Here is a 14900-nt window from a genome sequence, read left to right as displayed (position 1 = left end):
TACATTTTCTATACCCGAGCGAGCTAGTGACGTCACACATGCACAAGGTAGCATTCTTTTTCATTTTCAAACAGGTGTCTGAGCAATCATGACCGCCCAGGACGCTGCTGACATTGTTTGTCCAGCACAGCTCGGATTAAAGGTACAAGATTCACCACACTTTCATTGACAATACCACAGATTATCATTCAGTACGGAGGACTTCAAACGCCAACAATAAAGAGTCTACTCATCATGACAGGTTGGCGCTCAGCAGCCCATTATAATTTTTCTTAGGAGGTGCATTTAGCGCATATCCATGTTTTTGTGTCAAGGAAGCAAGTGTTTGCCAGTTACCTCCTGGTTTGCCAACTAAAATTTCACCTTTTTCAGCATGAAAGCTTGGGGGGAAAACAGCCTTATGGTGGTCGAGTTGCTGCTATGCATCAATCCAACAAAGGGTAACTCACTCACTGCTTGGCTCCCTGTGAACTGCAACTTGGAATCATTGCACCAACAATGCATGCAACTTTCTGGTTGCCTTGGAGGGAAAATAATTCATGCTCCATGCTTGGCCCTCTTCCTGAATCTAATTCTGCAACATTTCTTTCACAAATATATCCATTTAAGGAAGGTGATACAGTGCCTTGCGAAAGTATTCGGCCCCCTGGAACTTTTCAACCTTTTCCCACATATCATGCTTCAAACATAAAGATACCAAATGTAAATTTTTGGTGAAGAACCAGCAACAATTGGGACACAATTGTGAAGTTGAACGAAATTTATTGGTTATTTAAAATTTTTGTGGAAATTCAAAAACTGAAAAGTGGGGGGTGCAATATTATTCGGCCCTTTTACTTTCAATGCAGCAAACTCACTCCAGAAGTTCATTGTGGATCTCTGAATGATCTAATGTTTTCCTAAATGACTAATGATGATAAATATAATCCACCTGTGTGTAATCAACTCTCCGTATAAATGCACATGCTCTGTGATAGTCTCAGGGTTCTGTTTGAAGCACAGAGAGCATCATGAAGACCAATGAACACAACAGGCAGGTCCGTGATACTGTTGTGGAGAAGTTTAAAGCCGGATTTGGATGCACTCGCTGATATGAATGATGTCATCTGCCCGCGACGTGCGTGTGTCATGGTTTGGACAGGGTTCTTGCCCTGCACTCACAGGGTTAAGTGTACATGGCCTCTTTCTGGATCTGGGAGGGGTATTTATAGTCACTCTTTACCAGGGTTCTCTGTCAGCTATACTGTTATTCTAGCTGTGTGTCTGACCCCTGGTGTGCTTGTATACTGCATTGCTTGTTTTCTTCCCGTGTATGACCCGGTCTGTCCCCTCACTCTGTACTCCGTCTCTCATTTTGGTACTATTGTCTTCTCTGGTTCTGACCTCCTGACTTGGCTATCGTTACTCCGTTACAGTTTGTCCCTATTGTACCGTCTATTGCCCATTCTGGTTTTCTGTTCTATTGCTACGTCCTGACTATCCATTATGTCTAACCCTTTGGTACTGTATTGCTATCTCGTGCTTTGACCCTGGCTTGGTCTGGTTTCTGTCTCTGTCTATGCCCCTTGGTAACATTGTCCTGTAGTTACCCTTTTAGGAATTTTCCTCAGCTCCTAGCTCTCTGGAGTTTAGACCATGCCCTCAGCAGTCACATGCTTCAGGTGCTGTGAGCCTGGAGCATGCATTGTCATCACTGCTGCCCCGCTCCACAGGTATTTTTGTGCATAGTTTTTGTACTCAGGACACACGCACTGGCTAAGTGAGCAAGTGCAGTGCCGTGTTCCTGACAGCGTGCTGACGTCAGCTGCCAGCCTCTGATTGGCTGGCGGCTTTAACCATACCTCCCAACTTTTGAAGAAGGGAAAGAGGGACAAAGGGTGTGGCATATGCAGTGCACCATGGCAAACTTTAGGCCACGCCCTGACCCTACCCATTTCACAACTAGTCACACCCATATCCATGCCCCAACCACATCCATTTAGCAGTGCTGATTACGCTAATGGTTCTAAGGGCACAGTGGCTGGAATTATGGGCACAGTGGCTTGCATTATGGGCACAGTGGCTGGTACTGAGGAAACGAAAGAAAGAAATAACAGAGAGATAGAAAAAGGAATAACAAAGAGAGAGAGAGAGAAACAAGAGAGGGAGAAAGAAAGAACAGAGAGAGAAATATAGAAAGAACAGAGAGAGAAAGAGGGTAAAGAAAGAAAGAACAGAGAGAGAAAGGAAGAGGGGAAAGAAAGAACAGAGAGCAAAAGAAAGACCAGAGAGAGAGAAAGAGGGGAAAGAAAGAAAGAACAGAGAGCAAAAGAAAGAACAGAGAGAGAGAAAGAAAGAGGGGAAAGAAAAAAAGAGGGGAAAGAAAGAATAGAGAGATAGAGAAAGAAAGAGGGGAAAGAAAGAAAGAACAGAGAGAGAGAAAGAAGGAAAGAAAGGAAGAGAAAGAGAGAACACAGAGAGAGAAAAAGAAAGATAGAGAGAGAAAGAAAGAAAGAACAGAGAGAGAAAGAAAGAGGGGAAAGAAAGAGAACAGAGAGAAAGAAAGAAAAAACAGAGAAAAATGGGAAAGAAAGAAAGGAAAGAAAGAACAGAGAGAAAAAAAGAACAGAGAGAAAGAAATAAGAAAGAACAGAGAGAGAAATAAAAGAAAGATTAGAGAGAGAAAGAAAGATTAGAGAGGGAAAGAAAGAACAGAGAAAGAAGCAGAGAGAGAAAGAACAGAAAGAAAGAAACAGAGAGAAAGAAAGAAGATTAGCGAGGGAAAGAAAGAACAGAGAGAGAGAAATAAAGAAAGATTCTATAAAGATACTATAACAGCCTGGCTCCCATTGTAGTGCCCACCTGAGCCTCCCGGTGCAGGACATATCATGATCCGTTCACATGGCCGGCATCCCGTTCCAAGGTGATCCCGCTTTCCGAACTGTCGAAGGAGGACACGGTGATGGACCTGAAGCATTACCTGAAGTGACTCCATGGTTCCATCACAATCTCCTCCTGCTATTACCTAATTTCCAGTCAGCTTCCAGCACGTCACTTCCGGTGGAACGTCACATTTAAAGTGCTCCTCGGGCCTCCACCGTGTACTCCTGTGTCCGTGGTAAAAGTAAGCTACCGGCCCGGACAGCGGGGCAGACTCTCAATATCAGGACTGTCCTGCTGGATCCGGGATGGATGGAAGGTATGAATGCTCCCCACCATATTCCTCATACACGCACAGCTCCGCACACCTCAGACACACACGGTTCCGCTTTGTATGCCTCACACACACGGCTCCGCTCCGTACACCTCGCACACATGGCTCCACTCCGTAAACCTCGCACACATGCGACTCTGCTCCGTACATCTTGTACAACCACTGGCAAAAATTATGGAATCACCGGCCTTGGAGGATGTTCATTCAGTTGTTTAATTTTGTAGAAAAAAAGCAGATCACACACATGGCACAAAACTAAAGTCATTTCAAATGGTAACTTTCTGGCATTAAGAAACACTAAAAGAAATCAAGAACAAAAATGTGGTAGTCAGTAATGGTTCCTTTTTTTAACCAAGCATAGGGGAAAAATTATGGAACCACTCGATTCTGAAAAAATTATGGAATCACCCTGTAAATTTTCATTACCAAAACTAACACCTGCAGCAAATTAGATCTGCTCATTAGTCTGCATTTGAAAAGGAGTGATCATACTTTGGAGAGCTGTTTCACCAAGTGGACTGACATGAATCATGGCTCCAACATGAGAGATGTCAATTGAAACAAAGGAGAGGATTATCAAACTCTTAAAAGATGGTAAATCATCATGCAATGTTGCAAAAGATGTTGGTTGTTCACAGTCAGCTGTGTCTAAAATCTGGACCAATTACAAACAATATGGGAAGGTTGTTAAAGCAAACATACTGGTAGACCAAGGAAGACATCAAAGCATCAAGACCATAAACGTAAAGCAATATGTCTCCAAAACAGGAAATGCACAACTAAACAAATGAGGAACGAATGGGTGGAAACTGGAGTCAACGTCTGTGACCGAACTTTAAGAAACCGCCTAACGGAATTAGGAAGCTAATTGAAAGCCGTCATTAACACCTAAACAGAAAAAAACAAGGTTACAATGGGCTAAGGAAAAGCAATCTTGGACTGTGGATGACTGGATGAAAGTCATATTCAGTGATGAATCGCGAATCTGCATTGGACAAGGTGATGATGCTGGAACTTTTGTTTGGCGCCGTTCCAATGAGATTTATAAAGATGACTGAAGAGAACATGCAAATTTCCACAGTCATTGATGATATGGGGCTGCATGTCAGGTAACGGCACTGGGGAGATGGCTGTCATTACATCTTCAATAAATACACAAGTTTATGTTGATATTTTGGACACTTTTCTTATCCCATCAATTGAAAGAATGTTTGGGGATGATGAAATCATTTTTCAAGATGATAATGCATCCTGCCATAGAGCAAAAACTGTGAACACATTCCTTGAAAAAAGACACATAAGGTCAATGTCATGGCCTGCAAATAGTCCGGATCTCAATCCAATTAAAAATCTTTGGTGGAAGTTGAAGAAAATGGTCCATGAAAAGGCTCCAACCTGCAAAGCTGATCTGTCAACAGCAATCAGATAAAGTTGGAGCCAAACTGATGAAGATTGCTGTTTGACACTCATTAAGTCCATGCCTCAGAGACTGCAAGCTGTTATAAAAGCCAGGTGGTGCAACAAAATACTAGTGATGTGTTGGAGTGTTTTTTTGTTTGTTTGTTTTTCATGATTCCATAATTTTTTCCCTCAGAATTGAGTGATTCCATAATTTTTTCCCTCAGAATTGAGTGATTCCAGAATTTTTCCTCTATGCTTGGTTAAAAAAGTAACCATTACTGACTACCACATTTTTTGTTCTTGATTTCGTTTAGTGTTTCTTAAAGCCAGAAAGTTGCCATTTAAAATGACTTTAGTTTTGTGCCATGTCTGTGATCTGCTTTTTTTCTACAAAAATAAACAACTGAATGAACATCCTACGCCGATGATTCCATAATTTTTGCCAGGGGTTGTACACATGTGGCCACGCTCCGTACACCTCGTACACACGTGGCTGCACTCCGTAAACCTTGCACACATGCAGCTCTGCTCCATACACCTGGTTCACACGCTGCTCCGCTCTGTAACCTTGTACACATGTGGCTCCGCTCCGCACACCTCGTACACACGCGGCTACGCTCAGTACGCCTCATATACACACGCCTAAGCTCCGTACACCTCGTACACACACGACTCCTCTCTGTAAGCCTCATACACTAATGACTCAGCTTTGTATGCCTCGTACAGACATGGCTCCGCTCTGTACATCTCGGACACACATGGCTCTGCTCCACACACATGTGGCTCCACTCCGTACACCCCATACACACACGGCTCTGTTCTGCTCTGTACACACGGCTGGGCTCCGTACACTTCGTACACACAGGGCTCCATTTTGTACACCCTGTGCACATGTGGCTCCGCTCCATAGACCTCGTACACACACGGCTCCATATACTTTGTACACACAGGGCTCTGCTCGTACACCTCCTACACACATGGCTCAGCTCCATACACTTCATACACACAGGGCTCCATTTCGTACACCCTGTAGAAACGCGGCTCCGCTCAGTACACCTCGTACACACACGGCTCCAAACCGCACACCCCATACACACACGGCTCCGCTCCGTATACCTCGTACACACGCGGCTCTGCTTCGTACACCTTGTATACACGCGGCTCCACTCCGTACATTTCGTACACATGCGGCTCCACTCCACACTCCCCGTACACACACGGCTCTGCTCCGTACACCTCGTACACACATGGCACTGCTCCGCATACCTTGTACACACACAGATCTGCTACATCCACTCTGTAAACAACTCCTGACCCCACACATAAACTTCCCCTCATCCAGCACCTTAGCAACCAGCACAGCAGAGTCCTGCATACACTGAGGCCCCTGATCATGTGACCCCTGACTCCTCCCCTCCTGTGACCTCATCACAGGTTCTGTGCGCACAGAGCAGCAATATATGTGGTGTGCGGCTCTGCAGGTTGAGGTGGGTCTCTCTGGGAGAGCGAGGATTGAGTGCATGAGGGGGCGTGGCAGATTATCAGCGCAGTGCGAGAAAAGTAACTCCCGGCAGGGATAGCCTGGGCCCGCAAGGCAATAGAGTAGTAACTGAACCTGCGTCTCCGATGCAAGCTCAGTTACTACAACCGCAGAATCTGCCATCCCCTCTCTTCAGGGACGCACCACCGCCTGAGGCAGAGTGCTCAACTGGCCTCATGGTAGGTGCGCCCCTGGTGGCAGGGCTCTTTACAAGTCTGATTATTGACTTCTAAGATTACTACCTCTAGTAGGTGGCACTAATCAGTCCCATGCATTGTAGTTTACAACCTGGAACAAATGTAGCTGTCAATAAAAAAAAATCAAGGAGCTATTACACAGCATGTTCACTGTGCAGAGAGCAGTGACTGTAACAGGTCCCAGCTCTGCCAGATGACTGGAAGCAGGCAACATGCAGGGAGAATACACCTTTGTTTTCTCCCTGTAGCTTCTCTTCCAGTAAGTCTGCATGAAATGATTGAAATACTATTTTTCTGAAGCTGACAGGCTCCTTTGAACATTTCTCAATGTGTCTGCATTTTTAGGGGATCTAGTCTGGAGCTTGAAGTATTAAGGTCTCTATAGGCAGTCTGGATTTTTTTTTAGAAAAGTCTTGGGCTGTGTTTTCTATAGTTTTATTAAAGGCAATCGGGATTTTTTATTAATTTGTGGGATCTTGGAGAAACTAATTATTCGTTAATTTAAGGTTCTGCATTTGTATATGATTAATCTGTGATCTGTATGTCAGGGGTTTAGTATGTAGATGTATTCATTTTGGGGTGTGCTAAGGGGTTATTTTTGCATTTGTATTGTGATAACATTTAGGGATAACTCTAATTATTCTATATTCTAGTAGCAAATATATTAGTACTCATTATAAATTTCCTTTGTCCTTAGGTTCGATTTGTTAGCAGTACCTGGGTTTTTGGTAAGCTCATGTGCCATGTAAGTCGTTTTGTACAGTATTGCTCAGTCCACGTCTCTGTACTTACCCTCACAGCTATTGCTCTGGACAGACATCAGGTAAGTTATAATATTTATGTATTCTGTTAACTTGTAAAGCATATCTACGCCAAAATATACTTTTATACTTAAAAAAGTATTCAAAATCCTTGAACTTTTCAACATTTTTTCATGTTGAACTCACAAACTTAAATGTATTTTATTGGGATTTTATGTGATATAGCAACACAAAGCAGCAAGTATTTGTGAAGTGTAAGGAAATGATAAATGGTTTACTAATTATTTTTAAAATATAAATCTGAATATTGTCATGTGCATTTGTATTCAGGTCCCTGTAGTCAGATACCCCTAAATAAAATCCTGAGTGATCATTTGACTCCAAAAGTCACACAATTAGTAAATTACGTCCATCTGGGTGTGTTTTCTTCTCAGTAGAGCTACAGCTGTTCTGAAGACCTCAGAGGCTTGCTTGAGAACATTAGGGATCAAACAGCATCATGAAAACCAATGAACACAGCAGACAGGTCAGGGATAAAGTTGTGGAGTAAAGCATTGTTAGGTTATAAAAAATAGCCAAAGCTGTGAAGATCTCATGAAGCACTGTTTAATCCATCATCCAAAAATGGAAGGAGTGTGGGACAAGTACAAACCTACCAAAACATGGCTATCCACCTAAGCTGACATGCCAAGTAAGGACAGCAGTAAATAGAGAAGCAGTCAAGAGGCCCATAGACTCTGTGGAGGAGCTGCCGAGATACAAAGCTCAGGTAGGAGAATCTCTCTACAGGACAAATGTAGTCATATACTCCACAAATCTGGCCTTTATGAAGAATGGCAAGAAGAAGGTCATTTTGGAACGCAAGTCTCTCTTACAGTTTTTATAAAGGCATGTTAGTGACACAGCTTGCATGTGGAAGAAGGGGCATTGATCAGATGAGACCAAAGTAGAACTTTTGGTCTAATGTATAACATTATATGTTGCAGAAAACTAGTACTACCCATCACCCCAAAAACAGCATCCCCACTGTCACAAATGGTGGTGGCAGCAGCATGCTGTGGGGTTTCTTCAGAAAGGACATGGAATTTGGTCAGAGTTGATGGGAAGGTGGATGGAGCTAAATACAGGGCAATCCTGGAGGAAACCTGTTAGAGGCTTCAAATGACTGGGGCATAGGTTTCCCTTCCAGCAGGACAATTACCCTAAACATAATTACAGAGCTACAATGGATGGTTTAGATCAAAGCATATTCATGTATGTAAACAGTCCAGATGGAAATACCAGCGAGAGCGAGTGGCAAAGAAGAATGGTAAAAAGTCTAAGCCTTTGGATGTGCAAAGTTGGTAGAGACATACTGCAAAAGACTTGTGTCACGTACACACTTCTCAGCACGTGACGTTTGGTGCGCTTGCAAGGGTTAGTTTATCTGCTCTTACTGAATCTAGCTCACAACCTCTGTTTTAGGCTATAAAGGGAGCATTAATCCCACCTGACACATTCAGCACTCCTCAATTTCTTAGTGCGCTGCCACCACTCAACAAACACAAGGGGTGATGAGTCCCCAAAATGTGTTACTGTCAGACAATCAAAAGGTCACACACTCTCTGAAAGGCTTTGGATTCTTTAGAACCAACTTATTAAAGATTTTAAGCTTTAATATAAAACATACAGTGCTGACAATAAAAGATATAAAAAGGTAAAAATAAACAACACACAAATATGCAAAACAGTTAAAAAATAAAAAGGGAAAAATAACAGAAATACCTGAATGTTTCTGTCTACAGTTATCTTCTGTCTCTTTGAGGGAAGGTGAAATGAATTATGTATCACAATAGCATCCTAGGCATCCTCCACATGTTAACAACTTCTTTTGTGCCACCCAGCTTTTTATCCATCCAGGATAACCCAGATTGGTCCATTTCAGTGTTGTTGTTTGTGACTGGATGGTGGGCTAATTTTTGGTCTTGCATTTTAAATATCCTGTTATGTACTATAATATTTTATATGTAAACCACTTATTTGATGTATCACTTCCATCTCATCTTTTGTGGTGTGTTTTATAGTTGCAATCGGCCAATTTTTTTTGCATATTTATATTCTCTTTTAACTGTGTTGTGATTAATAAATCTTTTTGATAGTTTACACTTTGTATGCAGTTATGTTTGTACTTTTTCTCTGTCATTTTGTTTTGTATATCACATAAAATCCAAACAAAAAACATTTCAGCTCAAGTGTGTAACATGAAAAAATGGGGAAAACTTCATGGGGTTTAATACTTTTCAAGGCACACTAAATGGATGGTCTGCTTCTTTATTTTGGAGCCTGTTATTTTAGAATTTTTTTATTCAAAAAATATACTACTCAACAATGAAATTGTAACAACAAGACGGAAAAGTTATGGAATTATGGAAATCATAGAAGACACATGTTAATGATATGCAACTGATGAAAAACATCATGTGCAGAAAGGCACTTACACACCTTGGCGTTCTATCAATGAGTTTGATATTGGTTGTATGAGAAATGATTGTATGAGAAATGTTCAGACATGCTGAATACACTAGGGAAAATCATCACGATCCACTGCTGACAGCTTCCTTTGCAACTGCCGACCAATGATGTCCCAAATGTGCTCAAAGAAAAACAAGTCCAGAGATGCTGAAGGCCATGGTAGCACATTTAGGCTATGCAGACAGCACACAGTAGCATGAGCAACATGTGGCCTGGCATTGTTGTGTTGAAAAATAGCCCTGTTACACTTGGCTGTACCACTGGTTCCACCATCAAATCAATGTAATGCCAAGCAGTTAGTATACTTGGAATGAAAGTAAGTTACCACTTTTTATGCTACCCAACACCATAATCCCAGATGCATCCTATTCCAGTCACATTAACATGTGACTAGGGATGAAAGGACTTGTAGAACTTTGGGTTAGGGTACCCGCTCCGAACTATAGTCAAAATTTCGGTTTGGATACCAGAACTGTAACCAAACTTGAACCAGAACCTGAACCCCATTGAAAACAATGGAGACCAGGACTTTTGATCTAGAAAAAAATCTCCCTCTCTCTCTTTCTCTCTCTGCCATGGACTTTCCCCAGATCTCTGAGCATTGCATTGGAGTTCTGGGCAAAGTCCATGCTCAGCGTTTAGCACCAGACACTAACTGTCCAGCACCAAAGCCGAACGTTTACATTTGAGTTCGCTCATCTCTACATTTGATCTCCCCAGCTAACCACTGGCAGAAGTAGTGACATGTTTTTCACTGCTGTTGCAACTGATTGGCTGCGGAAGTCACATGATATCTCTACCAGAACAGAAGGATCAAAGACAGGAAGGGAAGTGGTATAGAGAGGTAACTTTTTTAAAAAATTTTCTGGTGCATTGGTTACAAAAGTAGAAATTACTGGACAAACCATTTAAGATATGCGTGGGATAACAAATGGTACTTTTCTAGAGCCCTGCTCTATGTATCAGAGGCGATAGGACAAGAGCAGCTTCTAGTCTCCCATGGAGACTATTGAAGCATGCAAAAAGTAAAAATGTTTTTAAAAATATTAAAAAAATAAAAATATATAAACGTTCAAATCACCCCCCTTTCGCCCCATTCAAAATAAAACAAAAAAAAAATCAAATATACACATATTTGGCATTGCCACGTCCAAAATCGCCCATCAATATAAATAAAGAATTAATCAAATAGGTAAACTGTGTAGCAAGAAAAAAAATCGAAACGCCAGAAATACGTTTTTTGGTTGCTGCAACATTGCAATAAAATGCAATAACGGGTGTTCAAAGGAACGTATCTGCACCAACTGGCATAAGTAAAAATGTCAGATCAGCACGCAAAAAATAAGCCATCACCCGGCCCCAGATCCCAAAAAATGGACACGCTATGGGTCTCGAAAAATGGCAACTTCTTTTTTTTTACAAACTTTGGAATTTTTTTTCACAACTTAAATAAAAAAGAACCTAGACATGTTTGGTGTCTATGAACTCATAATGACCTGGAGAATCATAATGGCAGGTGGTCAGTTTTAGCATTTAGTGAACCTAGTAAAAAAGCCAACCAAAAAAGTGTGGGATTGCACTTTTTTTTGCAATTTCACTGCACTTGGATTTTTTTTCCCGTTTTCTGCTACACAACTTGTTAAAACCAATGGTGTCATTCTAAAGTACAACAGTCCCGCAAAAAACAAAAGCCTTAATTTAGACATGGAAGCAAGGTTAAGCAAATCACCTGTGCACAAAAACATAGGAACTGCTGTCAGTGTTACCAACGTAACATGTTATTTTTTCTAAACAGCTTACCAAAAAATCACAGACGGTTTTTTACAGACACATTGTAAACCCATAATAAATCATTGAGATTATAAATTATACGTGTCTACAGCTAAAAATTCTGATATAAAGACATTAGCTGTATTCACTCTCAACTCTAAAATGATGATAGTTACAGTGAAATTTTTTTTTATACATTTCAGTCTAAAAAAATCATAGATGACTTAGTTTTTTTTTTATGGACAGGGTAAAAAAAAGGCTCCATTTAAACGGACTGTCCCGCAATTTCTGAACGGTTGGCAACCTTGAGTTGGATAATTCAAAGATTAATTTTCCATGACCTTTTCCATGTCTTCAATCTATTATGGATTGATTTTTCTGTAGTGTCTGTCTTAGTTGCCTTTGTACCTCATAAGATCATCAGATCATCCTCCAGAACTGTTATTCTAAGGTGCAAGGAACATCTTCTGAAGCTTTGAATGCTAACGTGCGTGGCACTTGTTTCATTGTAGAGGCCACCACTGCCTCTAGTGAGGCCTTTATTTCTGATGCCAGCAAGATGGCTGAATATCTATAAAACATCAGACCTGGTAAGGTGATTCTCTGTTTTGCTCTCATAGTGATCCATCTCTATTCTGATTTTTACTGGAAGCAGATGTCAACTTTTCGTTGAATGCACTGTGTCAGACACCATCCTTTCTTGTGCTTTTTTACCTTTGCTGATCTTTATGGCTGCAGATTATGTGTTTCAGGAGATGTCTCTTGTATCAGATCTCTCTGTATACAGGCATGTGTCAGCAACTACTCAACTATATTTCTCTAGTAAAACTGCAGAAATCCCCAGAGTTTGTAAGAGAAAGTAACAAGTTTACTCTTCTCATGTCCTTACACGTGCAGGCCAAAACAGGAATTCCCGGATGTCATTCTCTCCTATTGGCAGATATCTAACAACCATTTGACGCACTGAACAAGGCAATCTCTATCCTACTCCCACACACAGATCCACGTATATAATTTAAGTTACTGCATAGACCCAAGTGTATCTCTAACTGGCATCCGACCTACTGCACTTCACTTAGACCTACTTCACTTAGGGGCACGTTAACATCCCGCAATAGATCACGTGCCCTAAATGATACTACAAATCTCATATCTAATCAACACTTCAGTCGCTATCAAATACTGTGTGAAGGGACAGAAGCTAATTTATGAAAACTGTCATTTTCCAAAGACATGTAGACCCGACTTTATACAGAATGTTTTCTATGATGGGCTACCTACAGTAATATACAGAATGCAACTGTAATGTAATAGTAATGAAATAAGATGCTTACAATACATTTAACAAACACAGGTTTTTATTTAATTTTTGTTTCTTAGCAACAGTTTTACAGACCCCTTTGTTATCAGGTATGAGGATTGAAAAGCGGAACGAGGAAAAAGTGGTACTTAACTAACAACTATTTATTTAACTAACATGATAGATATATAGGCACGGTATCAAGGATAAAAGAGAATGGTACAGTACAATATGGCACAATAAAAACGCAGTAATACATATAATCAGTAATACATATATATATATATATATATTGTGAGAAGCATGGGGGAATCGTGGATGAAGGCAGGTATATCTCGCCCAGATACCTTTCCTATGTGACCTAGTCTGGTCAGTATTTCACCTGATGACTAATGAGTAAGGGGAGGCGGATATAAAAGAATGCCAGGTGGTGTGTTAGTCGCTCAGCTTGGGGAACACAGAGAGCCTGTCTGTGTGAGAGACACTTGTGAGTGAAAGCAGTGCTCACGGTAACTGTGGTTGGGCTGGATGGGAGAAGCCCTCCAATTGGTAGTAAGTTCGGACCCTGTTTAGTTAGTGCCGGACAGGCAAGGATTTGTTCTATGTTTTATTTCCTGTATGTTTTGGCTTTCACCTTAAATAAACCTGACCCAGTGTCAGTTATGTCCGGAACCCGGCTGTGCACCTGAGTTTCATGCTAAACCCATGTGGCCTTTGACCCCAGCAAAGGCGATCCCGGAGTGTTTTGTCACAGTATGGTGGAGAATGCGGGCAACACGTTGAAAGCATGAACATGGAGGATGTGGTGAAAGCGCTGGTACAGTCCACCACAGTCCAGCAAGAAGCTAATCGGGTGATGGCCCAGCTGAAGGAGTTGGTGGGCAGGACAGCTACAGAACATTCGCTTCTCCAGCAGTTGGCGCAGTGCCAGGCGACCTTACCTGAGGTTAACCCGGAAGCCGATTCGAGAGTGATTCACGTGAGTCGGTACTGGCAAAAGATGACGACCGAAGATGACGTCGAGGCATACCTGACCCCGTTTGAACGGACGGCGGTGCGAGAGAAATGGCCGAAAGCCCGCTGGGCCAGCCTGATTGCTCCGTTTCTTTTCGGTGAGGCCCAAAAGGCTTATTATGACTTAGAACCTGAAGCCGCGCAGGACTTTGACAAACTGAAAGCCGAGATCTTGGCCCGTCTTGGAGTGACATACCGCTGTCCGTGCACAAAGCGTGCATCAATGGGCTTATCAGCCGGATAAACCACCGCGGTCACAGATGTTCGACTTGATCCACCTGACGAAGAAGTGGCTTCAACCCGAGGTGTTGAAGGCGCCAGAGATGATCCAGAGAGTCATCCTGGACAAGCACCTGAGAGCTCTACCGCCAGCCCTGAGGAAGTGGGTCAGCCATGGAAATCCTACGACAGCAGATCAGTTGGTGAATATGGTTGAGCGTTACTCCGTGGAGGAAGGACTCTGAGATGACGCTACCCCCCCTCAGTCTTCATCATCTCCACGTGGAATCAGTAAGACTGTTCCCGGGAGTAGGGGAGAAGGAAAAATCCCTAAGACAGTGGAGGAGGAAAACAGGACTGCCCACACGGTGAGGCCAAGAATAACTAACGTTGGTCTAGGCAAGGGGCCCGTTAGGTGTTTTCGCTGCCAAGAGATGGGCCACATCGCTGCGAACTGTCCAGTCACTACTGAACCCATGCAGTGCAACGTCACAGACTCTCAAAAACGCATGTCTATGGTTGCCAGGGTAGTGAGTGTGAATGCCGGTCAAAGTAAGGTGGAAAAACACCCGTGTGATGTAATGGTGGATGGAAAAAGGGTGGTGGCGTTAGTAGACTCGGGAAGTGTGGTGACTCTGGTAAAGGCCAGTCTAGTGTCAGCCCCGACTGGACCATCAGACAAATTTTCTGTAATGTGTGTGCATGGAGACACCTCTTCGTACCTCACCGCGGTCATATGTATTTCTACTTCCTATGGGTCTGTGCAACATAAAGTGGGACTCGTCCCCGCGTTGTTGCATGATGTTATCTTGGGCCGGGATTTTACCCACTTCTGGCAATTGTAGGAGAATCAGTTGATGCCCCAGGGTAACAGTGTATGGGATTCCTCTCCCAGGGCGCGGGTGGGTCCCGAACCCCTGGAGGAGGTTCCCCAGGGAGACTCTAGTGACGAGTCTACTGGAAATAAACTTCAGTTCCCGTTTTCAATCATGGC

General features: G+C 42.5%; 1 protein-coding gene and 1 long non-coding RNA gene across 2 annotated transcripts in view; one reads left to right on the top strand and one right to left on the bottom strand.

The window, feature by feature from the left end:
- Nucleotides 1-14900, top strand: part of LOC141069002 (G-protein coupled receptor 83-like) — a 237935-nt gene that overhangs the window by 143811 nt on the left and 79224 nt on the right. The window contains exon 2 of the mRNA XM_073558348.1: nt 7029-7154. Within this exon, the coding sequence (XP_073414449.1) occupies nt 7029-7154 (126 nt within the window). The remainder of the gene's footprint in view (nt 1-7028; nt 7155-14900) is intronic.
- LOC141069018 (uncharacterized) overlaps nt 1-14900 on the bottom strand; it is a 176547-nt gene that overhangs the window by 153537 nt on the left and 8110 nt on the right. The gene's annotated exons all lie outside the window — the stretch shown is intronic.

Source organism: Dendrobates tinctorius, unplaced genomic scaffold (genome assembly GCF_039654945.1).
Source record: "Dendrobates tinctorius isolate UK_male_01 unplaced genomic scaffold, ASM3965494v1 ptg000013l, whole genome shotgun sequence".
Lineage (NCBI taxonomy): Eukaryota > Metazoa > Chordata > Amphibia > Anura > Dendrobatidae > Dendrobates > Dendrobates tinctorius.
Note: the sequence above shows the minus strand (reverse complement) of the source record. Positions and strands in the feature narration are given on the sequence as shown.